Genomic DNA, 25,429 nt, shown 5'->3' with positions numbered 1-25,429 from the left:
TACTGGTAAAATGAACTTTATTGAATAAACTCCATAATAAATGATTAGTATATCTGTAATCTGTACAGGACTCACATAATATATGTAGCTTATTCATGAAACAGCACTTTATAAAATGAGCAATTTCCAACAATGAACCAACGCAGCTCTGACGATGGGAGGAAACGTTTATCACTTTCAACAGACACGAAAATACGGAGTGAGAATAATCCTTATTATGTTACATTATCTACACGGAAAGACTGACAATTTAACCTCATATTTGGTGACATCTTTGGAAGTGAAAAATAATCCATCTGAAGTTTACATTTGGTTTGGCCAGTCTGCCATTTTGCAAATCCCTTGTGCTGCAAAGCCATAGGCACAACTGCTCCTAGACAATAGCACAGTCCATATGCATATCCATATGCTAAGTGATGTAATATATTCATACTTAACAATAGGGGGTACATGATCTCTTATAAAATCTCACTTTCACAAATAGTCTTTATTGTATGGCCCTGATATTTGCCCGTTTAACAACCAAACGACTCATGCTGACTCTTCCTGATAGACAACATGGGTTAGGCTGAGGGAGATATATTACATATCTGCTTTTTCTTCTGGGCAAGAAAATACGGGATGCAAAGGCCAAACACGAACATACCGATTGCTTGGTTAGTCCAGAATGCAGTCTATAACTGGGATAACACTTTGAGGCCCAGATAGAAGTCCCTAGCAATCTGGTCCACTAGAAATCAGCCAAATGAATGTCCATTTCAAATATATATATATATATATATATATATATATATATACACACACAATTTAGATCCCATTTGGGCAATTGCCTTTTTAAAGAGATGGGCCAATAGGTCTCCGGGCGATTTCAGTTTTTTTTCCATCTTCTTTATTAACTGTCTCTTCTTGTATTTTGCTGCACCAGCAATTATTTAAATACATCAAGATGGATGAAATTTTCTCTTCAGAGAAAGGCCGAATTGCTGCTGTCTCGTGGACTTATTATGTTACTCTGAGCGCAAAAAGGGGGTAAATAAATCCATAGGGGGAAAAAGACTCATTCTCATTCTCTCTTCACAGGCCATCAACAGCAGTGACAGAAGCAGGTGTAGAGGAGCGTGAGGTGGCGCTGGAAGACCTCTCCAGAGTGGGGCTCAGAAGGACGGGGTCAGAAGCTTTGGGGATCAGGGAACGAGATGGGGTGAGTGGTTTTGCCTGTGTATGCATGCTTTGGCCACAGATGCGGTGATGTTTCTCCCAGTCCTTGTGCTGACAGAAGGAGCCACAGTAGCGAGCGATGTTACAGCCACTGCATGTCTCGCTCGCTTTCCGACCACAATTCCAGCAGCTCTGCACAAGCAATGAAAATACAGATTATTTCTCCTTGTGTAAAATAACCTATGGCCTTCCAAACATTAGTTTTAATTCCTCCTGCCACCTTTGAGTTGTCAGCGGACAACACTCCTAGGGTCCCTAGAAATGTTACACCCCTGAATAAGTGTTATTCCTTTCCCTCACAAATCAGCAGTTCTGTCCTGCTTTAGGACTATAGATTCTTTATAGCAGGGAATTTAACCCACACGGGTGTGACAGCCTCTCTGTTAACCCATTGTTTAAATGACTACAGAATTGTATATGAACAAGAACTGTAAATATGCAAGTTTTATACCTCAGTGGACTCTTCCTGCTCATTCACAACCAAGACGGCGTCTTCTGCAGCCCTCCTCTTTGCGTCCACAATGGTCTGTTCCATCCTTGCTCTCTCTGATGCTATCATCTCAAATGCTTTCTGCTCTGCTTCCGAGACAGCCTTTTGTACTTCAGACATTGCCTGCCGTTTGACTTCATTCACTGCCTCCTCTGTGGGACAAGAAGGAAAGGGGATTGTTACTATACAGAAACAATGAACCACAATGTTGCCTTAATTTGTCTTATACGGTGCCTACTCTTTTCCCTTACACTATTCCCGAACTTCAAAATCACTTAGACAATTTCAAGTTAACCGAATTCAATTCCCCAAGCCACCTATTCAATTGCTGACACCGGATGAAAGTTTCTGCCCGGGTCTATGAATCATTTTCACTGATTAGATTACTATCTTCCACTGGTCCATCCTTACATAATAGGGGGTGACATTTCATACCTGCTTTTCTCCAGATCTCATCTGTTACATAGCCTGCTCCTGTTCTGCTCCCAAAGTCACGAACGGAATCTGAAAAAAATCATAAGAAACTCATGAGCTGTGAATTAGTAAAAAAAAAAAAAAGACAGCCCACACTTGGCCTTAACTAGCCCTCTCCCTAACTGACCCAGCAAGTCCCCTCTATTTATAGACCCGTGCCCGACCTGCCCATCTCTGACGCCATGAAAAGGAAGACCTATAAATAGAGGCTGCTGGAAGAGGAAGCCAGCACTGTAAGGTTGCCCGCATCTCTTGTGCAGAAGTCGGACTAAACCTACTTGTGCAAAAGTTGGCCTTAACCCAACTGACCAGTGGGTTAAAAAGAAATTAAACAACAAAGGACTGAGAGCCCTTACCGCTGGCTCCTGAATCGGTGCTGGAAGGGCTGTGTTGTCTGCTGGGATGCTCACTTCCCTTCCGGATCTCATTTGACTCGTTGAATCTCCGTTTCCAGTAGTTGAGCTCGTCTCTATCCACTTCCTGACAGCGACGCAGCACGGCCATTGAGCGCCGAGTCTTCTCTACCATCTCCATGATACAGTTCAATGCCTGGAAGGAAAGTCAAAATGTGGTGTTATAACGTTATGACATGTTTCTTGCATTTGAGTGATTCCATGGTACTTAATGGAACACTCAAAGTGATTAGTGAGCAGAACCTGTGGCAAATAACATATATGAACTGCTTCTCAAACCCAAATGCATTTATGGATTCCCTTAACTATGTGAGAATATACAGTGTTGAAACCAATGTAAATACTCATTAAGAGTATACTTACATGGTCCAGATGCTTCCATTCTTCTGCCCATTCTCGCTCTGTCAGCCGATGGTCTACAAGTTCTTCCTGGTAGCCATTATTTAAGTTGCCATTGACTCCTTGGGACACATAAATGTAAAATATATCAGTTTTATTGATTACGACTGTACTTTATTATTTATAGGGTCAGCACTTCATAGATATTATTCATCATTCACATCACATCCTTCCCCAAAGGGGATTTGCAATCTAAAGTCATCCCTATCACATTCATAAACAATATGGTCAGTTTCATCAGAAAGTTTTTGTAGTGTGAGAGGAAGCCAGGCTACCACAGGTAAAACAAAGCAAGCAAGGGAAGGACACACAATTCCATGCAGATAATTCCCAGGGTAGATCTGAACCCAGGACTACAAGGCAGCAATGATAAACACCAGCCCATACAAAAGAGACAAGCTATTTTTTAGGGACACCTGTACTAATAGGAGACTAGAAAAAAGGACCGCTACTGCTCCCCACAGGTACTTGTCCAGGTGCTCTGTCCAGCAGTATCCGACTGCTAAGGTACAATGAATGGAGGAACAAATTGACGGCACTTCTGGAGAAGATTTATTACTGCTGTATATCCTGACGCGTTTCGGGAAATGATCCCTTAGTCATCCCTATGACTAAGGGATCATTTCCCGAAACGCGTCAGGATATACAGCAGTAATAAATCTTCTCCAGAAGTGCCGTCAATTTGTTCCTCCATTCATTGCACCTGTACTAATAGTTCTGCTTACCAGAACTGTGATGCCGATCTCTAACGTCCCGGTGTTCGCCGATCTTGTTTAGGTGGTCTCTGTAAAGCTGAGAGCTGGGAATATCCTCCAAGGAGTAGTGCTGAAGGGGTGGTGGTGTTGGGTGGAAGTGGCTGGTGCTGTTCACGAGAGGGAGGGACAAAGCCGGGCTGTGTCTGGGGGCTGGACTGATAGTGCAGACTCTCTTAACTGGAGGTTCCGCGGGTGCAGTTTCTCTCTCTTCTTCTCTCCTATATGAAGGGCAAATTATCATCAACCATGTCTACATTTACAGAATATAGTTTCTTCTTAGAATATCAACCTCAATATCAATGTCAACCTCTTACATTTTGTGTTTGAGCCCTTACTTTCATAAGCAACATTTGTCCAAAATCTCAAAGATTTGGCTATATTATGCAATGATGACAAGCCACTACTTCTACTGCCTATGGTGGTCAGCTCCAAGTCTTTTTACAAGACTCCTCCTTGCCTCACCCCCTGCTTATAAACAGCCATATCTAAATAAACCACTATTTCTCATCATTGCTTCCTCTGTAATAGCTGCCCTGGCAGTGTCTTGACCTTGGGGTTGGATGTATTTTTACCTGTCAGGGCTATGTCGTTTCCCATTGCCATTCATTTCCATAAGCAGTTCTGAGGAATCTGCTGGGGAAGAAGTGCTGGTATTCAGGAGAATATGTTCATGCTGTGCCAGGTACTGGGAAGGGGTCTGCTTGGCAGCTCGGGCACAGTGTAGTAACTCCCGCTGCAGAAGAGGCAAGTTGGCCTATGACAGACAGAGAATATGAAGTTATCAATGCAGAGGCTCAATGGCTAGTAACAATTGAGTATTAGTCTCTAGTTTCCCACTCACCTTCAGGAATGGAATGACAAAGGGGCGCAAGGGAAAATTGGTGGCTTCTTGCAGTTTGCAGTGAAATTCCTCAATGGTTACAGTTGAGTTCTGCACAAGAAAATAATATAGATAAATTATACTTGCTGCTTCCACCAATTTAGATGGTCTCCCACCTGCCACTGTAGACATTTGGCCAATTTATAAAACAAAACTACTGTAAGGGGAAAGGTGATTGTTTATATCAGGGGTGTCCAAACTACGGCCCGCGGGCCAAATGCGATCCATTTTTAATTGGCTTGCAGCCAATTTATAGCAGTGGGATAATAGTCTATGGGAATGGATTGTGGCTGTGGGATGGGATAGCAGGTATAGTAGGAGAGATGGTGCCTATAGTAACAGTGGGATAATAGTCTCTGGGAAGGGACTGTGACTGTGGGATAGCAGGTATAGTAGGGAGAGATGGTGTCTATAGTAACAGTGGGATAATAGTCTCTGGGAAGGGAGTGTGACTGTGGGATAGCAGGTATAGTAGGAGAGATGGTGTCTATAGTAAGAGTGGGATAATAGTCTCTGGGAAGGGACTGTGACTGTGGGATATCAGGTATAGTAGGGAGAGATGGTGTCTATAGTAACAGTGAGATAATAGTCTCTGGGAAGGGACTGTGACTGTGGGATATCAGGTATAGTAGGGAGAGATGGCGCCTATAGCTGCAGAGGGATAATAGTCTCTGGGAAGGGATTGTGAATGTGGGATAACAGGTATAGTAGGGAGAGATGGTGTCTATAGTAACAGTGGGATAATAGTCTCTGGGAAGGGACTGTGACTGTGGGATAGCAGGTATAGTAGGAGAGATGGTGTCTATAGCTGCAGAGGGATAATAGTCTATGGGAAGGGATTGTGGCTGTGGGATAGCAGGTATAGTAGGGAGAGATGGTGCCTATAGTAACAGTGGGATAATAGTCTCTGGGAAGGGACTGTGACTGTGGGATAGCAGGTATAGTAGGAGAGATGGTGTCTATAGTAAGAGTGGGATAGTCTCTGGGAAGGGACTGTGACTGTGGGATATCAGGTATAGTAGGGAGAGATGGTGTCTATAGTAACAGTGGGATAATAGTCTCTGGGAAGGGACTGTGACTGTAGGATAGCAGGTATAGTAGGGAGAGATGGTGCCTATAGTAACAGTGGGATAATAGTCTCTGGGAAGGGACTGTGACTGTGGGATAGCAGGTATAGTAGGGAGAGATGGTGCCTATAGTAACAGTGGGATAATAGTCTCTGGGAAGGGACTGTGACTGTGGGATAACAGGTATAGTAGGCAGAGATGGTGTCTATAGTAACAGTGGGATAATAGTCTCTGGGAAGGGACTGTGACTGTAGGATAGCAGGTATAGTAGGGAGAGATGGTGTCTATAGTAACAGTGGGATAATAGTCTCTGGGAAGGGACTGTGAGATATTCATGATTTAATTTTTAGCCACTATTATAGTCTTTACAGGGGTTGCTATTCAACAACACCAGTCTATACCCTAATAGAGCTTACAATTGAATATCCCTATAACAAAACACATGTAATACAGTAACATTTTTCAGTAGTCAATGAACTTGCATTTATGTGGAAGTACTTGGGGATAACCCCATGCAGAAAAGGAGAGAACATACAAACCACTTGCAGCTAGTTCCCAGGTCTAGATCAAAGTTAAGACTATAAAGCAGGTAGTTATAGTTAGGTGAAATGTTGGCTGTAGCAGTGGGGAAGAGACCAGAGATTTGGATGCATTCTACTTACCACCAGGGCCAAAACTAGGGTGCGGACCTTTTCCCCTATCTCCGGAGAGATGTCGTTTCCAAACTGCTGCAATGTAGTGAGAAATCTTTTCAGTTTGCTGAGTTGCCTCACCCCACAGGTGGCAGGAAGCTGCTGATTGGCCAGGGAAGAGGAGGATGATGATGATGGACCATTGCTGGAACGCTGAGGTGGGGATGGGGCTCCATTAAGTGTGGGGGGAGAATGGTTGATACCATTGGAATCTATAACAGAAACACATGGTAAATAGGTATGTAGCATGGAACATTCCAGTAAAATGCTATGTTCTGTACAGAGCTCATTGCATTTAAGTAACTTCATGTACCTTATGCACTTGCTGGAATTTATAATCTTATTAATAGTTTCTATTGCCATCAGAGGTAGCCATTACTGTAACAGTAGCATGTGGATATTTATTTCTGTGATGAATGTACAACGTCAGGTGCACAGGTGCAGTAACCCATAGCAACCAATAAGATGCTTGCTTTTAACCACAAGAGTAAATACAACCTACTGATTATGGGTCACTTGACTGAGGCAAACATAACACATGTATTACATAATGCCAACAAAAACTTTTATCCTTCTTCCAACTTTTGCCATGGCCCTGCTTGGAGGTCTCACTGTGTATCATGGGTTTGAGGCATTTTGGCAGATATATTAAATGACTAGATACAGTGAAGGGTAGCTGCCACTGCTACATTGATATAACTCAGCCTGCAGCCTTATGCCTTTATATAGTCACAGAACTCCTCCGTGACTTCTAATATCCTTATAATTTACAGTAGGGGTACATTATCCCTTATAATACACGAGTGATACTCAGAGATCCCTTTATAACTCTGCAGCTTTGTGCCTTTATATGGTCACAGAACCCCTCAATAACTTCCAATATCCTTATAGTTTACAGTAGGGGGTTCATTTTCCCTTATAATATAAGTGTGGTTCTCAAGAGTTCCCATAATGCTTTAGGCCCTTGAAAATGCCCCTTATTGCAAAAGGAAAGCAGAACATATATCTATATATTACTGATATTGGCAAAGACTGATAGGAGTGGGCTGGAGCTGTGGGTGGGTAACCCATGATGGGAATAGAGCGCTGAGGAGCTATAAATGAAGTGGAGCAGAGTGCAGTAAGGGCACCCACTCTTTGTGGTTATCTAGGCCAGGTACGTACGTGATGATGGGGGAAAGCCGACAGGCCGAACTCCACCAGGATTCACAGGAGGAAGTGGTGCCATGATTGGCGGCGAGGATCTGGAGTGGATCTTCACTTCCATGGGAGACCCAGGCATGGCTGGCACCCTCTTGTCCCCAGTAACTGAATAAAGGCACAGAAATGAGAGAGATAAGAGAGAAGCCCTAATACTAAAGAACAGCATACTGCTAGAAAGCCCTTGTATCCACCCCAATGTTGCACCAACAGATGCAGGGTCACACAACAGGTTGTCTGGCGGATATAGCAGCTGGGAAGTACCATCTGGTAGGGGCATGTAACCCCTTGTGTTCCAGCTTCAGGCTAACAGGCACCCCCTGCAGCAGTCACAAAGAGGAAGCTGTTCTGATCTTACTAAGCCAGTAGCAGCTGCTGAAGCAAGACCTTCCATTGGGGTCCCTCTCCACCCATAAGGGGCCCCATCGAGTAGCAGTTTTACTCTACAATGCAGAGTTCTTTCTTTTCCAGGAATTTATGGATAGTGTATGTAGTAAGCCATAATAATGTGAGAGGAAGGGAACAGTGTCAAACTGGGGAAGGGGGTCTGGGCTGCCGCATCAGGGGCCCTCACACACCTCCACTGGAACCCAAGACCCCCCCCTCCACCAACAACATGTGTCCCCCCAGCCAGCCTTAACAGTTCGCAACACCCCTCTGCCCTCTACAATCCCACGTACCTACTTTTGGGCTATAGACTGGGGCAGGGGCAGGTCAGGGAGCGCAGGTAGTTTAAGGAAGGCCGGGGGAGCGGATCCCAGTCTGACCCTGGAAGGGGGTGTAACTGTCTGATAGCAGTAGAGTAAGGAAAGTTGATATGCATCCCAACATTTTGGAAACAAAAAGAGGACCAAATTTTTTTGACCATGCATTTTGTGGTCACACCCCCTAATTACCATGTTCATTTTTCAGAATTTGGCAGGTTATGAAAGTCTGAGCATACGTCTGTGTTTTTTTTCAGTTATTAGTTTTTCTAATAAAGGTGAATTGCCCTTTAAGTTGTGAGTCTAACTTCTCCCAAGAGACCTGTTATCTTATATTGTTACAATTACGTAATTGCTTATCTCAAAATTGTTACAAAAGTATCTTATCTGCAGCAGTGGCTGCTCTGGGCTCTCTGCCAAAAGCCAATTAAGTTAGAAACATTGTTTCTTTTTCTGCCTGTTCAGTGCAGAGAAAATCGGGACTTTCCAGTACAAACGAGGGACTGCGGGTTGAGCTGTCAAAAGAGGGACTGTCCCTCTAAAAACTGGACAGTCGGGAGATTTGCATATAAACAGAAGTAAATGCAAGGCTAATGCCACATGGGACTGAAAATCGGGCTGCAGAAATACGCAGGACGAAAATCAGCCCCTATGCTGGCATAAGCCTCCTACCTAGTCTCGACCCAGATCCATTGTGTTGGAGGATGCTAGGAGTAACAGTTCCTTAATGGATTGTACACCCTACTACTGTTCAGAACCTCAAAGTACAAAAATATGTCTCTTTATGCCTGTGAATTTCTGACTCCCTATTTCCCAGAATCCTCCCTGTGTTTATCCCAGAGCACTGTGCTGAAACCGCTCTCCATCTGTTTCCCGTTTCTGCCAAGTTGAGGTTTTCCTCTGCGCGGTTAACCCCCTCACTGCTAGTTCAATAAATGTAAAGATTGGCCACATTGTGAGCCTCTTCCTAAAACGAGGAGCATGTCTGTTAAATTTTCTTGTGAATTGAAATAAGAAAAAGGAGACATGATCAATAAAAAATATTTTTACAGAGAGAGGAGTTACAGATATATAGAAACATTGGGGGTAACAGTTGCTTTGCTATATATGCCAGGGGTACCCATGGCACAAATAAGCACTCACCCCAAATCTCACCCTAACTGGCCTTCAGGCTGGGCCCCCTTAATTCATAACAAGGTTACAGATATATAGAAACATTGGGGTAACAGTCACTCTGCTATAGTTCCAGGGGTACCCAGGGCACAAATAAGCACTCACCCCAAATCTCACTTTGACTGGCCTTCAGACAGGGCCCCCTTAGCTCATAACAGGGATATACATATTAAAACTGGGGTAACAGTCACCTGCTATAGTTACAGAGGTACCCAGGGCACAATTAAGCTCTCACCCCAAATCTCACCCTAACTGACCTTCAGGCTGGGCCCCCTTAGCTCATAACAAGGTTACAGATATATATAGATGTCAGGTAAACTTTGAACAGCAGTGGCCTTCAATTTGAGAACCCCATTCTACTATGGGATCCTTATCTCAAATCAGCACAACATTATAAGTGGGAACACTATGCCAAAGTGCATTTATATCAGGTAGAAATCTTGGTGCGAGGGAATATATATATTGATAACAATGATAAATCAACGATAACATATTTCGATCACTGCTGAGAGGGTTAAAACAAAGTTGTTTTAAACAATTAATTGGATTAATTCGATTATACAAGGTGCAATTAGCTGCAGTGTCGAATAGAAACGCTGCTGCCAGAAAACACATAAAGACTAAATTGCAATAATGGCGGCGGATGGGCCCGTCAGCGCTGACAGAAGGTGACTTGCAACCTGTTGATTACCAACAGCACAAGAGGGAGCAATTTATTTTCTGTCACAGACTGTCCCAGTGACAGATATGCATACAAATCAGGGACTAATTGAAAACACAAGCAACCCCCCTGTCTGCCCATCATGGCCGTGTTATTCAGGAGTCAAGGAGAACAGCTGATATAGGACTGTGACAGTCACCTGCGGCCTGAGGACCGGGGAGGAGGGAATGGGTGGATCAGGCCGCAATGCTAATTTCCTAGAAAGACAATGGGGACAAATGAATGGCGGCGAATGGGATTATGGGTAACAGTGGCTGCACCTGGTGTCAGGAGCAGAAGGGGGGTGGGGTAGGCATGTGACTGGAAACAAGGGCCACATCTGTCACTTACACAATGATAGAGTTCTTTCCCCCCCCCCTTCCTGGTAATCTGGGCATTATGTGTGCCTCAGAGCTCTCACACATGCAACAGGTTGGAGGGTTTTTTTTTTTGTTGTTGTTGAATTTTTTAACTGGGTCCCACCCTCCATGCTCTACAGAGCAAGCAGCTATTATATAAGATGCTCAATAATTAACCCCTTCATTACCCTGACAAGCTTCATTTCCTGGCAGATGGATCCATTTGTCAAGATGCCTGTTTTAGCACGGGGAGCAATTGTTCCCCCCCCCCGAAATGATCAATTACACACAACACGCTCATTAGAGCAATTTGTAGTAGCAGCCATTACACTGGGAGGGCTTTCATCTATTACACTTATTATTGTCATTCGCTCACTTTTGCTCCATCAAAAAGCACAACTGACCACTGAAACAGATGGGTGGCTACCATGGCGATGTTCTTGGAGATAATTTGTGGGCACTTACCCAATGCAATTGACATTGAACAAACAAAATAATGCTCTCTGTGCCTTTAAGGTATCGACATTGCCCAGAATTCCCTGCAACGGACTCGTGTTTCCATGCACTTAATTTGCCTGCTGAATATAAAGCAGAAGCTTTGCCCTTGAGAAGGCAAGTTAGAATGAATTAATGCATTCACTCTTCTACCCGAGGTGTATAAATTGTATAGGCTATAAATAACCAAACTCAATATTTGATACACACACAACCAAAAACTTACTACACCCACCCTTAGATTTAGGCGAATGCTCCATGTGGTGTTTTTGGGAAAACCACAGATGGAGAAAATGCTACACATTAAAAAGCACCTCAAATCGCCTCCTGCCCTCCCACCGACTAGAAAAGGAAACATGTGACCAGGAGATTAAAATAAAGTATGAGTTGAATAAAGGTTTAATACAAAGCAAATGTTGCACACTCAGTGTATGTAGAAAGTCAAAAATGTATTGTATCAAAAACGTACATATTAGCAAGCAGCCCTCCACATTTCCACCACATTGGTGGTCTTCATCAGGGGCAGAATACACATCAAATACCGAAAAAGAGATAAAAAGGGCTGAACGATTGTATACATTGTGCAGTTGAAATAACTTAGAGAATAACCACCAATGTAGTGGAAACCTGTAGGGCTGTTTGCGAATATGTACGTTTTTGATACAATAAATAGTATCAAATCCTTATATTTGCTTTGTATTACATTTATTTGGAGGCTTTATTTGGGCAGTCTCCATAGGATTGGCATCTTAGCCTTTGCTCAATTGGGTGTGTGCTTTCCAAATTATAGTCTAATAAAGGTTTAATTACTGTCCTCCTCTCATGGCTTATTGCTTTTATCAAATCACCCTTTCTCACCCCCAGACCATACCCATTCAACTGGAAAACATGTTGCGTATGGCAGACAGTAGTGGTGGCATGTGCGAAGTGTTGGACTGAGACCCTTGGATTCACCAGGAGTCTTGATCTTAAGGGCCCCAGTCCTACCTACAGTATGATATCTTCCCTCCCACACAACCTGCCCAACATGCACACACTGCACCAGCCTCAGCACACAGACATGGGTGGCGGAACTCACCAGGATTTCTCCCAGTACCCAGTAGACAGTCCATCTCTGCATGTAGGAATGCCGACTACCGCGGTTGTCAAAATACCCCTAGGGGTGCTGCACCAATAGCAGGCAGCACCTTGTTACCAAGGGTAGCAAAAAAGATCTTCAAGAGCCGAATTTCTGGTTATCAAACCGTAAATTTGACTCTTCTAGTGCAGAGAGCGCAATTGCACTCAGGATCAGTGTGGACACCCCCTGAAAAGGTGAGGGGGGGCGGTAGCACAAAGCTGCCTCGGGGGGAGAGCAAGAATTGCCCCTTAATGCCCCATGTACCATATGCCTGAACGGCACAACAACCCACATTTTGGAACCCAACCTATATATTAAAGCAAAAAAGAAACGGCAATAATTGCCTTGAACCAAGAGACCTATAGAATCTAAATTTCTGAAAGAGATCTTATTTGGGGGTGCCCCCCACCCCCAAACAAGATCTCTTTCAGAAATTTAGATTGTGCCCCCCTCAACCTTATTAAAATCAACCATCAGCCCATAACAGTATAATTATAATAAGACAGATTCTATATAGACATTCTATCCCCTGATATGTTCAAGGACACAGAGGAGAATAAATAGGAATGGAAAAAGCTTACCGGCTTGGATATGCAGCCCAGGAATTCTAAATAGGATTTTCTTTGGGGGGGGGGCAAAGGGTTAGAGATATATATATATATACCCCCAACTAAAGTAGCCTGTGCTTAATACATCTGTAATTCCTCAGTGTGTTGAAAACAATCAGATTAGGTTGTGCTGGTGCAGATGGACTGCAGATGTGCTGTCACACTGAACACCCCCCCACTGGCAGAGAGAAAGAGGGAGACACACTCCATCCGGCCCCCACCCCAGATCTGTCACTGTCTCTACATCTGTTACCAGGGCTTCCTGCTTTTTCATAATGTCACTAAATATTCTCCTACCACTAGATCCAATCCAGTTGGACTAGAAGTAATTAACAAATGGCGATTGGTTTCAGGCGGGGGGGAGGGGGGATGCTGGCTATTGGCTAAACCAGAATGTTGGTACAAATGCAATGATTTCCACATTGGCTGTAGTACTTGATAAACTTGATAAAAATTACTTAGGTATTGGTGAGTATTGGAGGGCCATCAAAAACACATAGATAATGTTTCAAAACAGAGCAATTTTTTACTTTACTGAAATTTGTCCCAGAGTAACACCCTGTAGCTTGCCCACTAGGTGTGCCACCTGGCCAGTAAAAATGATGGTTGATCCCAATGTTATTAATAAGGAAAAAAGATAAATATATAGAAAGGCCGGTATTTTTTTCCCCCAGAAAAGGTGGCAACCTTATTGCCCACAAATCAAGGAGCAGAAAGATGGGTTAACTTACCAGGACCTGGGGGGCAGACTTGCTCCTGTTTCCTGTCACTCACTACAAGGATTAAAGTGCCACTGCCCCAAATAATAAACAGATGCTTGAGGTTCCACAGAACACAGCTCTTTGTAATCTGGTGGGGGGAATAGGACTCCAACCCAGCATCGTGTTGGATATCAATATTCAATGTATCAAATATATATATTTTAACCAAAAAAGAACCCGCACCAAACAGGACTTTACATAGTGTCAAAATATCAAATATTTATTTTCAACGTTTCGGCTCTACATATTGAGCCGTCTTCAGGAACGGCTTGAAGATCCTGAAGACGGCTCAAGATGTAGAGCCGAAAGGTTGAAATTTTGACACTATGTAAAGTCCTGTTTGGTGCGGGTTCTTTTTTGGTTATTAATATTATTGTTTTTGAACCAGCACACAGGCATTTGAAGTTTATTTACCGTGTGCACCGGTCCTAAATTGACTGATAGATATATATATATAAATATATACACACACACAGAATTCTGCAGAAGAGTGTTTTCTCTTCCTACTGAGCAGCACTGTACTGGTCTCCATGGCGACCACAAGGAAGTTTTGCAATACACAGTATTATATCATTCTCAGATAAAGATATTATTTATCGGAGGAATAACACTTGCCCTAATATGGCAGAGCAGTTAGCAGCTTACACTAGAACGTAGATAGTAAGAAAATGTTAGGGGCAGCAGACTCCATTTAAGCATTCCTCTCTCCTTGCCATGGGCAGAACTATCCATAATGCAGATAAAGGTAATGAGACAAGGAAAAAGAAAACACATGGTCCTCGGCAATTAATTTGCCTCCAAATAACTTGTCACGGATGAATGACACTGTGAAGGCATGGAATTCTCTCCCTTAAAAACTGTACTGGGAAATACTGTCAGTATACCAGAACATCTCCCAGGCACTGAAAGCACCAGCCATGAACAACCCCCAACACTCCTGTTTTATGTCCACTATAATCCTATATAACACCTGTAACATTCAGCCCTATCTCCAGCCATTTTCTGTTCGATTTGGCCCTAGATATTAGAAGGCCCAATCCGGCGCTGCTTGCACAACACAATAGTTCATACCTCCCAGCATTCAAAAAATGGAAAGAGGGACAAAAAGTTGAGACCTGCTTATCCTAAATAGTTACAACTGTATCTTTGCGTATCTTAAATTGGAACAAAAGTATCCAAGTACAGCTGCTGAGTGTTCTGGGCTCTCTGCCAGAAAGCCTCTTATTTGAATTAATTTTCAGAAACGTATCTTTTTCTGGCATCAGTGCAGGAGATGATATTTTATTAAGAAACCCAGGACTGCGTGCTGAACTGTCAAAACCGGGATTGTCTCGCAGAAAACGGGACAGTCGGGAGGTATTTGTATATAAATTGAACATTACTAAGGGCTGCAGGTTTTGCAGCAGTGTTCTACCGTATCTTAAATTATATGACAGTAGCAGCATTTAGTGTCTGGCATAATAATGCTAGATTTTCGAGAAAAAAATATTGTCAAAAGGGATGAATGGGATATTATCCCTTTAATTAAAATAATATCAGATGGAAGCCTCTGTTGGAGCAGTAGACACCAGGTGGAAATGTACCCTGAATTGACCCAGAGTTACACAGTCTCCAGCTTCTAGTGGACCCCCCAGAACAGAGCAGGACAAAGTGTGAGGTTTCTGTACATTCCATAGCTCTGGCTCCAGAATGTCTGATGGAGACTGTGTAGCCCGGAGCAATTCATTTTAACAAGGAAGTCAGCCACCCACCTCTAACACAGCATGTCATTACTCTAGAACTAGAAGGGTGGGGGCTGGGGGCACTAGTCTCTGTACAAAGTCACACACACTGTAAATCTGTATGGGAATTAAGGAGAGACAGATTCCTGCAAAACAGACATATGTTTGTAGGATTCAGCCATTCATTCTGATGGCTACAAGAACTTTCTCTCTTTCTGGTGTCTTTACAAATGGCAGGCAGAACAATTCTAAAGTAGCATGATCTGTGGCCCTCAAGGGTCATGGCACACAAAGAGATTTGTTGCCCACAGTTAAATCTACAGTATACTAACGCGCAGGCCCGGACTGGCAATCTGTGGGTTCTGGCAAATGCCAGAGGGGCTGCTATAAGGTGCCATAGAAAGTCAGTATTTAGTGGGCTGGTGGAGGCTGTTTGGGCCTCTGTGTGGGCTGTTTGGGCCTCTGTGTACCTGAAATGTCAGGGCCTATTTTAATTCTCAGTCAGGACCTGCCAACGCAGCTGACAGATCTATGAAAAATACTTTCCATAGTATAACATCCCAGCAAATAATGGCGCCTATATTAATCTTATACTATGGAAAGCCTCAGTAGAGTTGTGACTGGCGGTAGGCGAGATTTAACCACCGGTGACTAATCTTACTGTGTGCCATCCCTAAAGCTACAGAGCATTTTGCCACCTGGGCTATTTTTAGCCCTTGGGTGGGCAGCAAAATCCTGAAAAGTTCTTTTCAAATGACCTCCCTGAAACCCATTGGTCTGGCAATTACCACTCAGTAATTAATTTCTAAAGTTTCTAAATGTCTGATCAATAGGGTAACTCGCAGTAACCTACTGCGAGCTAGAAATCAAACAGGCATCAGATAATTTTGTGTGCCATTATCTTTAGGCAGTGTCGGACTGGCCCACCGGGATACCTGGAAAACTCCCGATGGGCCAAGGTGTCAGTGGGCCCTCATGCTGCTAAACTTTTGGCCTATTTCATGGCTATTCCGTATTTCTATGAGAACAAAAAAGCTAAATAGATGGAATAACAGATTATAGTATGTAAAGAAAACAGACTAGGAGAATAGAGGTTGATTGAGGAGATGGAGAATAATAGTACTGAGAGTGGCCCCTGGTCTAAGGTTTTATGGTGGGCCCCTGGTCTAAGGTTTTTGGGTGGGCCCCTGGTGTCCCAGTCTGACACTGTCTTTAGGGCAATGGGGCTACTTCAGGCAAAGGCTCAGACAATTTACATATATGGGGCCCTGCATCATTGCACTATTACCCTTAGCTGTTATTTAAGTACCACTTGGTGCTCCCCTAGGGTCTCTTACCGGTGGCCCAGCAAATAGGTGGCCATCTGGATTTTTATTGGGGCCTTACTGACCAATAATATAGGAGCGTGGGTGAGCTATGATGTCAATGGCTGAGGTGGATAGAGAAGACACTTTTAAAGGGGGATGGAGTGGAGCAGAGAGGTGGGATTTGGGCAGACTGGGGGTGGGCTTGAGGCAGTACAATCAGGGATATTATGGTAGAATTATAATACTGGCCCCAGTCTTGGCAGGTATTTTACCAGCTGGGCCAGTGAAACACAGGCCAGGAAGCAAACATAAAGGCAAAATTGGGCAAGATCCAGAACAGATATTCAAGTGTATAGCCAGCTTAATAGGACATACCCCCCTCATCCTGCAATGCAACAGCCAGACAGGTCCCTGTTCTACCTGAACCCTTATCTATTTGGAACAACACCATATGAAAGTATAACAATATTCCTTTTAATCGAGATGCACATACACTGCAGTATATTTTGACAGAAATCAGACCAGCCGAGGTAAACCACAATAATTAGAAAATATTAGTATTCTGCAACAGAATCACAGCTTCCATCGGTATTATTCTGCAAGCTTTGTGTTTCCATACGTCTATCTGTGAAATGAGAGATGGAAGCCATGTACTCACAGCAATTCATTCAATAGTTAAACAGTTTATTAATGCAGGTACTTTCTGTCTTATGGTGGGACTCCAACCAACAACTGTACTTATATAAATATTCCTCACAGCAAGCTGAAGGAGTTGTCATCACAAGCCTAATGCATCGCTCAGCCTTGATTTGCCACTGAAAGGCAAGAACAGAGGGACATCTTTGTGTTCTGGGAGCCCATCAGAAAGTTGGCTAATAGGCAGCTTGATGCAAAGGACTCTGGGAGGGGGCCATTAACTGCACAATGGCTTCAAATTCCACAAAGGGAAATGTTTTATCATCCAGCTGAGCGAGCTGGTAACATATAAATCACAAAGCTGGTTCATTTTCCAACGCTTATTTAGCCAGAACAGTCGGAAAATACAAAGCTTATAATAACTTGCAATTCATTAAGAGCAATAAGTAAAGTTTGCCACCTCAGGTATAAAAGTGAACACATATTGACAGTGATCAGGCATTCCTAGGGTCCAAAAGATCCTAACTACAATGCACTGATTTGAATAAGAGACTGGAATATGAATAGGAGAAGGTCTGAATAGAAAGATAAGTAGTGAAAAATAGCAATAACAATAACTGTGTGGCCTTACAGAGCATTTGTTTTTAGATGGGGTCAGTGACCCCAATTTGAAAGCTGGAAAGAGTCAGAAGAAAAAGGCAAGTAATTAAAAAATGCCACAAAATAAAAAATAACGTCCAAATGAAAAGTTGCTTAGAATTAGCCATTTTATAAAATACCTCTGCTAATAATGATGAACCACCCCTTAAAAGTTAACCAAATTGCTCCCCCCCCCCTATTGCTACCTAAGGCTGGGGCCACACTAGGGTTGCCACCTTTCCCCAGTGCTAACTCTGGGCGGGAGAAGGGCCCGTAACATTACATGGGCGTGTCAATTACATATGGGGGGGGGTCTGATGGCACCAGGGGCGGGGCTATGATGTAGCAATCAGCAATTGGCCAATCACCATATCAATCTTGGGGAATCCTAATTTTCCTTATTTGGAAAACAGGACAGGTAGTCAGGCGCGTTTCATGTATTAATGCTGCCTGAGTCGGTGTGTGGAATGCCACCCTCCCATCGCACTTACCTTTAGATCGCCAACGGGGTCCAGTGGTGGCTGCATCGCTATTGCATACAGCGAAATTGCGCTAGAAAAACAGAATTTCTGGTTTAATAACAGGAAATTCGGTTCTTAAAGTTACCAGGAGCGGCTTTTGCCGCCCTGGTAACTTCTGGGGAACTACCACCACCTGAGGGAAGGTGCTTATCTTGCCTCATGGCAGAAACACGCCATGAGGCGTATTAATGGCCACTATCTGGATAAAGGCCCCAGAGCAAGTAAAAACTGAGATATGTAGCAGAGGATTCTGTGTGAATTAAGTACTGAAACAGTATAAAATAAATGGTAAGTATTGTGATATGTGTACATACCCCTCTTCAAACCAACAGTTAAACCTCCCTTCCCATAACCACTAGACTCCTATATACAATTGAGAAGGGGGAGGGGTGCAGGGCAGACCAGGTGCAACATGAATAGAACACACCTGGCTGTTCACACTGCACACCTGGCCATTCACACACCCAGAGGCTTTGACATGTAGAACCAGCTTCATCACTGCTTGTCAGCAAGAGCAGTTCCACTGACACAGAAAGGCAGAGACTTCTCTTTGTACGGCATGTATACACAGACAAATGTATACAGAGAGTTCATCAGTTCATAGTCTGTGCCTAAGCACACACTGGTGTAAATCTAAACATCCCCTTTCCATCATTAACCGTTTAAGGCACACACTCCCAAAATAATTTGTCCTCCAGTTTTGTACATGAGACAATGTTTAATGTCACACTTTTAGTTTTGGCAAATTTCTGTAACTTACACCATGATTCCTTTTGTAAAGAGATATAGAATATGTAATCAAATATCTGTTTCCTTCCTTCCTCTCACAAAGTAGCAGTCCTGTCCTGCTTTATGGCTGAGATTCTAGCTACCTTTATAACAGAGCATTCTGTCACAGTGACACAGATTCTATCTGATATACCTCCTCTTTCGTCAGCCAGCCATCCATCCTGGGTCCTCGTTCCTTACTCCTCCTTCCTCAGCCATCTGTCCTGGGTCCTAGCTTCTCCCTCTTCAGTCGTCAGCTCTTGCTCCTCACTCCTCAGGGTGAGCATATTTGGCCCTGTGCCCTGATTATAGTTACTTGTTCTTGGCTTGCCATTCCTTTTAGCCAATAGGTGTTTTAGGTTTCTTTAATTGCAGCAGTCAAATTCAAGCTACAGCTGACGGCTGAGGAAGGAGAAGCTAGGACCCAGGAAGGATGGCTGAGGAGGAAGGAGTGAGGAGCGAGGACCCAGGTCGGATGGCTGAGGAGGAAGGAGTGAGGAGCGAGGACCCAGGTCGGATGGCCGAGGAGGGAGGAGCGAGGATCCAGGTCGGATGGCTGAGGAGGAAGGAGTGAGGAGCGAGGACCCAGGTCGGATGGCCGAGGAAGGGTGAGTGGAAAAGCAGGCAATGTTGCATTCCTCTAGTATAGGAGATCGCATACAGGACATTGATTTCCTCTGACGATGTCCTAATATGTGTTCTGTATCTATCACAGTGACACAGATCCTATATTGATACACATTGTAATTAACAGTCCTGACCTGCTTTATGGTTGAGATTCTAGCTATCTTTATAAAAGATCATTCTGTCACAGTGACACAGATCCTATCTGATACCCATTGTAAGCAGCCGTCCTGCCCTGCTTTATACAGATCCTAGGATCCACATATTATTTTATATATTCAATTGAAGAGGGGCACAATTTAAAGACAAATAAGAACAAAATGGATAATACTGTAAATGGCTAAATATTAGAAATGCTGAACATCAGTTCTACATAATAAACTTATCTATAAACTTTTTGTAAATTGTAAAAATGTAATTATTGGCAGTATATTGTTGGAATCTGAAATACATGTCATTTTCAGCAAACGAGGAGAAAATGTTTAATAGTTTCCTTAAGTGGAATAAGATATGGAAACAGCATGGTAATGTTACATTCATGGACCACACCAACACCTCACAAGCAGCCTGTTACCAGCCTGCTTGGGTGCCCATCAGTACAGTCAGATAGTGGAGTTGCAGGACCTAACTGGGCCCCTATTCCCCCAAAGCCATAAGGTCTGTTTCCTCTATAATAACACCACTGTATGGAAATGTCTGCATGTGTGGGAATGCTGCAGTGTACTCTTAATACAGCAAACAACCTGTGTTTGAGTGTAAGGCTAATGGCACATGGGTCGCTGCCTTCCATTTGCTGTATACGTGTGCAGTAACAGGCACAACATCAGCCTCACAGCACACACAGTGGATTTCAGCACAAAAACACATACTTTTTTACCACCGCACCAGTGTGCGATTAGCCTAAAGCTGGCCATACAAAAACTCACATCTATGCCATTTGTGCCAGGCAGCCAGCATATAAGTGTTACAGGTTAGATACCTAGAAGGAGTGTTAAACTAGAGACCTCGAGATCTGAAACATTTGCAGGGCCCCTGTTGCATTGCAGTAACTATTTTCAGTGACGACCTGCACCCCCTTGGGGCCCTCCGGACGATTGTGCCAGTGCGAACACGTGCTGAAAACTGCATCAAGTGTGTGTGTGTGTGTGGGGGGGGTGCTCTGCCTGCACCCGAGCCCCAGCGGTTATAGTTCTGTTACGGACTATATTCACCATTATAAATGCATCAACCTATAATAGCAGGAAATCATTTAACAGAATGATCCTCTGTCCCACTGAGTACTGTGGGCCGGAGGAGCTCTTGCTATGCACAGGGCAGCCAGGCTGCTTGATGTGAGAAGGAACAGATTGCCTGACTATTACATGTCCCCACAAGAAACTGTAGACTCCCAAAAGTGAAAAACCATATGTATGCGACATCTGTTTATGGTTCTCCAACCTAGGTGTCAGTCTTCTCCTTAGGGCAGCATCTTAAAAATCTTTAAAAGCTCTCACTTGTGACACAAAGATCTTCAAAGACATAGATCTATATACTAAATTGGCCCTATATGCAAAGTTCTTCTACACAAAGTTTCCCATAACGCACACACGTAGCGTTACTTGCTTGTGGAACAACCAATCAATGAGAAACTTTACTGGTGGTGGTATCTTGGGTGCTTTCTGCAGAACATACATACTGTAAACACCTGCTCAGTTAGAGAGGTTAACAAATGAAGCTTTTGCCCAATTTGGCCACCCATTATTGAGGTCATAATGCAGGCCAATGAAGACCCGCTATGAGGACTAGGCAGCAGACTATAAGAAGACAATAAGATTTGTTTGTTTGGCGAGGTCGCCAAACGAGCGGATCTTTCCCCAAGCAGGCAATATTGGTTTAATCTGATTGTTCAGCCCTAGGGCCAAAAGATAGGATTATAAAGATGGCAATGGGCGCCAACGGGTTGTAGGACCACATCAACTAGCCAACGCGGTCCTCATTAGCATGAAAATTCAAACCTGCCTGATCGATATCTGCCTGATTCTTGGCCTGACGATCGGGGAGACCCGTCGGAAGCCCCAATACACGGCAGATAAACTTCCAAATCTGTGTAATGGATCCAATATAGGCAGTTTTAATCTGGCCTCAAGAATTCAGTCTTTGCCTCAGAGATATCCAGCCACTCTTCAGCCAATTAACATGCCCCATACACAGGCCAACTTGGTCTGAAGGGACCATGTATGGCCAGCTTATTCCAATACTGTGTAGGAAATCGTTGAGGGGCCAATCCCACTGAATGCAAACAGAAAATCTTTCAGCCATGCAATACCCATATGATAACCATTAGTAGACAGCAGTCCCTGACGTGACACACACCCACTACAGTTACACTGATGGAATACGTATATTATAAATATGAAAGGATTTTGGAAGTTGGGGGCTCAAAACATTTTTCATGATTATCTGAACAAAGTAAGAATTCTTAAGAAAAATATTCCATTAACATCGATGAGCTCATTATGTTCTTACATACCTGCCAAAGTACTCTGTTCAAAACTCACAAGACTGCAGTCTCCCCTTACTGTAAATGATAAAGATATTAGAAGATAATGGGGAGTTCTGTGACCATATAAAGGCATAAGGCTGCAGGCTGAGTTATACAGGTAACTTTTTCACTCATGTATTATAAAGGATAATGTACCCTTACTATAAATTATAAGGATATTAGAAGTCACTGAGGAGTTCTGTGACCATATAAAGGCACAAGGCTGCAGACTGAGTTATACAGGGAACTCATGTATTATAAAGGATAATGTACCCCTTACTGTAAATTATAAGGATATTAGAATTCACTAAGGAGTTCTGTGACCATATAAAGGCAAAAGGCCGCAGGCTGAGTTATACAGGGAACTCTTTCACTCATGTATTATAAAGGATAATGTACCCTTACTATAAATTATAAGGATATTAGAAGTCACTGAGGAGTTCTGTGACCATATAAAGGCACAAGGCTGCAGACTGAGTTATACAGGGAACTCTGAGTATCACTCATGTATTATAAGAGATAATGTACCCCCTAATGTAAATTATAAGGATATTAGAATTCACTAAGGAGTTCTGTGACCATATAAAGGCACAAGGCTGCAGGCTAAATTATACAGGGAACTTTGAATATAACTCATGTATTATAAGGGATAATGTACCCCCTACAGTAAATTATAAGGATATTAGAAGTCATTGAGGAGTTCTGTGACCATATGAAGGCACAAGGCTGCAGGCTGAGTTATACAGGGAACTATGACTATAACTCATGTATTATAAGGGATAATGTACCCCCTACTGTAAATTATAAGGATATTATAAGTCACTGAGGAGCTCTATGACCATATAAAGGCAAAAGGCTGCAGGCTGAGTTATACAGGTCAGGGAACTTTGATGATAACTTATAATATCCTTATATTATAAAGTAGGAGGACTTTTTTGTGTTACAACTGTGACACAAGTGATATCATTAAGCACTATTAATAACTTATGACATCACTGAGCAGCCTTTATAAGGATATATTTTACAGGTTATTCAGGGCTGGTGTGTATTACAGTATATAAAGCCTTCCCATGGCCCAACATACTATTTCCAGGGACATTTATACACAGCAAACATATCTTTATATAAAAGTTCAGAGTACATTACACACCAGTCACACAGAGAGCTGTATTTCTGTACAAACATACTGACACAATTACAAATGTTCCATCTATTCGCTCCCATCACACGGCCCAACTCTGGGCCCTTGAATGTGGTCTGTTTATAAACAGGGCAGATCGGTCTGTTTCCAAGAGCAGAATCTAATCAATAAAGTCTAAGAATATAATCTGTAGCAGCTGTTCTGCGAGACTGTCTGGCTCTGTGGAGTCTGACACACCAATAATTTCCCTCCACGGAGGAGGCCAGAAACCTTGGGCCAAACAACTACAAAAAGATGCAGGGGGATCCAGCTTTTGTACAAGGGTCTCCATGATGGATCCCAGAAGGCGCCACATTTTTCATCCTCATTATATTGAAAGAGAAAACTTTCAGCATTCCAATACAGCTGCTGGAGGACTGCAAAGAAACTGTTTCTGGATGTCTTTAACTATTTATTAACCCTACCATTATAGTTTAGGCTTAACTGGGGATGCTGGAAGATGTATTACAACAGCCAAGCCACAGGTGGCCAAATCCAAAAGACAGGGTTTATTTTTGCTCAAGTCTCAATCACCAGCTACCCTAGAGCTTTATAATGCACATTTATAGATGCCATGTTTTTAAAAGGACATATTAAAGGACAACATTCAATATAACTGGGTGGCAGAAGCCTATAGATAGGTGTTATCTTTTAAAATATCCTGGGTTGGAAATGGAAATATAGAACAATAATCTTTAATAAATAACTTTAAAAGTCATGATGCGGGAAGCTATCAATCTCACTAGCCGATTTGCCCTGCACAGTACAACCCTTATTCCATCGGGAAGTGCCGGGAAAAAGCTTTCCCAAATATGAAAAACTAAAAACATACGATTTAACCATATCCATCCAATTTGTAACAATTTGGTTTACCTTGCAGCTGTCATTGAAGCACATGTATCAGTGTATCCTGGGAGTCGTTCAGATTCACAGCTGGCGGCAGGTTGGAGAGCTATAGCTATCCTGCCTAGATATAGGTAAGTCCATATACTTTAACCATAAACTACTATGCAAGATCATAGATTTAAACTATGTTGCACTGTGACAAAATAAATACCAGTGTTGCACAGGAAAGTAACAATGTTGCCTATACTGTAATTTTTTTCCTGAAGGATGTGAAATTGTAAATGGATACAGTATGTATCAGCGTATAGAGGTACCCTGTCTTAAGTTTAACCCTCTCAGTGGCAGAGGGGAAAATCCTTCCCACCCGCATGTCAGACTTTCCCCATGAATTAACCAACTCAGAACCAGAAAGGATTCCTTTACACAGGAAAATAATCCCTCCACCCCACTATAACAAAACTCACGTCCTAGACGCATGAAGAGCAACTTGCAGTCCTCTCAGTGTTACTGAGCTGAACCAGGGCCACAGGTTGCCTTATAAGGGTTTGTAACCAAACTGTAAGCTCTTTGGCCAAGGGGACTGACCAAACAGTAGTCGTCTTACCAATATCAAGCACAGAGACTAGCAAATAAATACCAGCATACAATACCCATAATGCCAGCAGGTACCAATGCAGCACTAGCATTAACCATTGTACATCCCCAATCATTCATTTAAAGCACAAAAATCAACCTCATCAGATAATGAAACAATGTATAACCCATTAGTACCCTAGGAGTAAATCCCAGACAGCAAATCACCCCCCCCCCACCATTGGAGTTTAACCATTCACTTACTGCACAGCCAGCACAAAAGAATACTTCTAGATAACTATCTGCTCCGCCATACAGAACAGCAGGGATACAGCCGAGATGCTGCTACTGAAAGCCATAGAGAAGAGTCTTTGTGAAAATGGGTAAGAAAGATAGGCAGTACTCACACTGATAGGGTCCTGGAATCCCAACCATTCTATCCAAAGCAAATGCAAAGCCACAATGTCACACAAGTCCCCAGTAAAATGAATATAATCTTGATGTTGCTACAATACACAGAAGGTTAAAGGGCCGCTGCAGGAGCTGGAAGAGACTGTGGGGATAGAAGAGAGGGGGCTGGGACCC

The 25,429-nt window shown here is 43.1% G+C and overlaps 1 protein-coding gene across 3 annotated transcripts; it reads right to left on the bottom strand.

The window, feature by feature from the left end:
* On the bottom strand, positions 1-25,429 carry cbfa2t2.L (CBFA2/RUNX1 translocation partner 2 L homeolog). 3 transcript variants are annotated; one of them, XM_041575478.1, is made up of 12 exons: positions 25,252-25,428; positions 22,234-22,281; positions 7,553-7,696; positions 6,359-6,600; positions 4,591-4,680; positions 4,322-4,503; positions 3,720-3,967; positions 2,959-3,056; positions 2,539-2,731; positions 2,144-2,212; positions 1,670-1,860; positions 1-1,350 (listed from the first exon to the last, which is right to left on the bottom strand). In XM_041575478.1, the coding sequence occupies exons 1-12, from the start codon at positions 25,277-25,279 to the stop codon at positions 1,075-1,077; spliced, it is 1,809 nt and encodes a 602-aa protein (XP_041431412.1). In that variant the 5' UTR covers positions 25,280-25,428; the 3' UTR covers positions 1-1,074.

The sequence above is a fragment of the Xenopus laevis genome, chromosome 9_10L (genome assembly GCF_017654675.1).
Source record: "Xenopus laevis strain J_2021 chromosome 9_10L, Xenopus_laevis_v10.1, whole genome shotgun sequence".
Classification (NCBI taxonomy): domain Eukaryota; kingdom Metazoa; phylum Chordata; class Amphibia; order Anura; family Pipidae; genus Xenopus; species Xenopus laevis.
The sequence above is the reverse complement of the archived record's forward strand: the minus strand, read 5'-3'. Positions and strand labels throughout refer to the sequence as shown.

Bases quoted from the DNA above. Each gene is read 5' to 3' on its own strand.
- cbfa2t2.L (XM_041575478.1), bottom strand. From the start codon at position 25,279: ATGGTTGGGATTCCAGGACCCTATCAGT. The intron at 3,057-3,719 runs GTAAGCAGAACT...ATGTGTCCCAAG, and splicing joins AGATCGGCATCACAGTTCTG to GAGTCAATGGCAACTTAAAT. The intron at 2,213-2,538 runs GTAAGGGCTCTC...GATTTTTTTCAG, and splicing joins CACCGATTCAGGAGCCAGCG to ATTCCGTTCGTGACTTTGGG.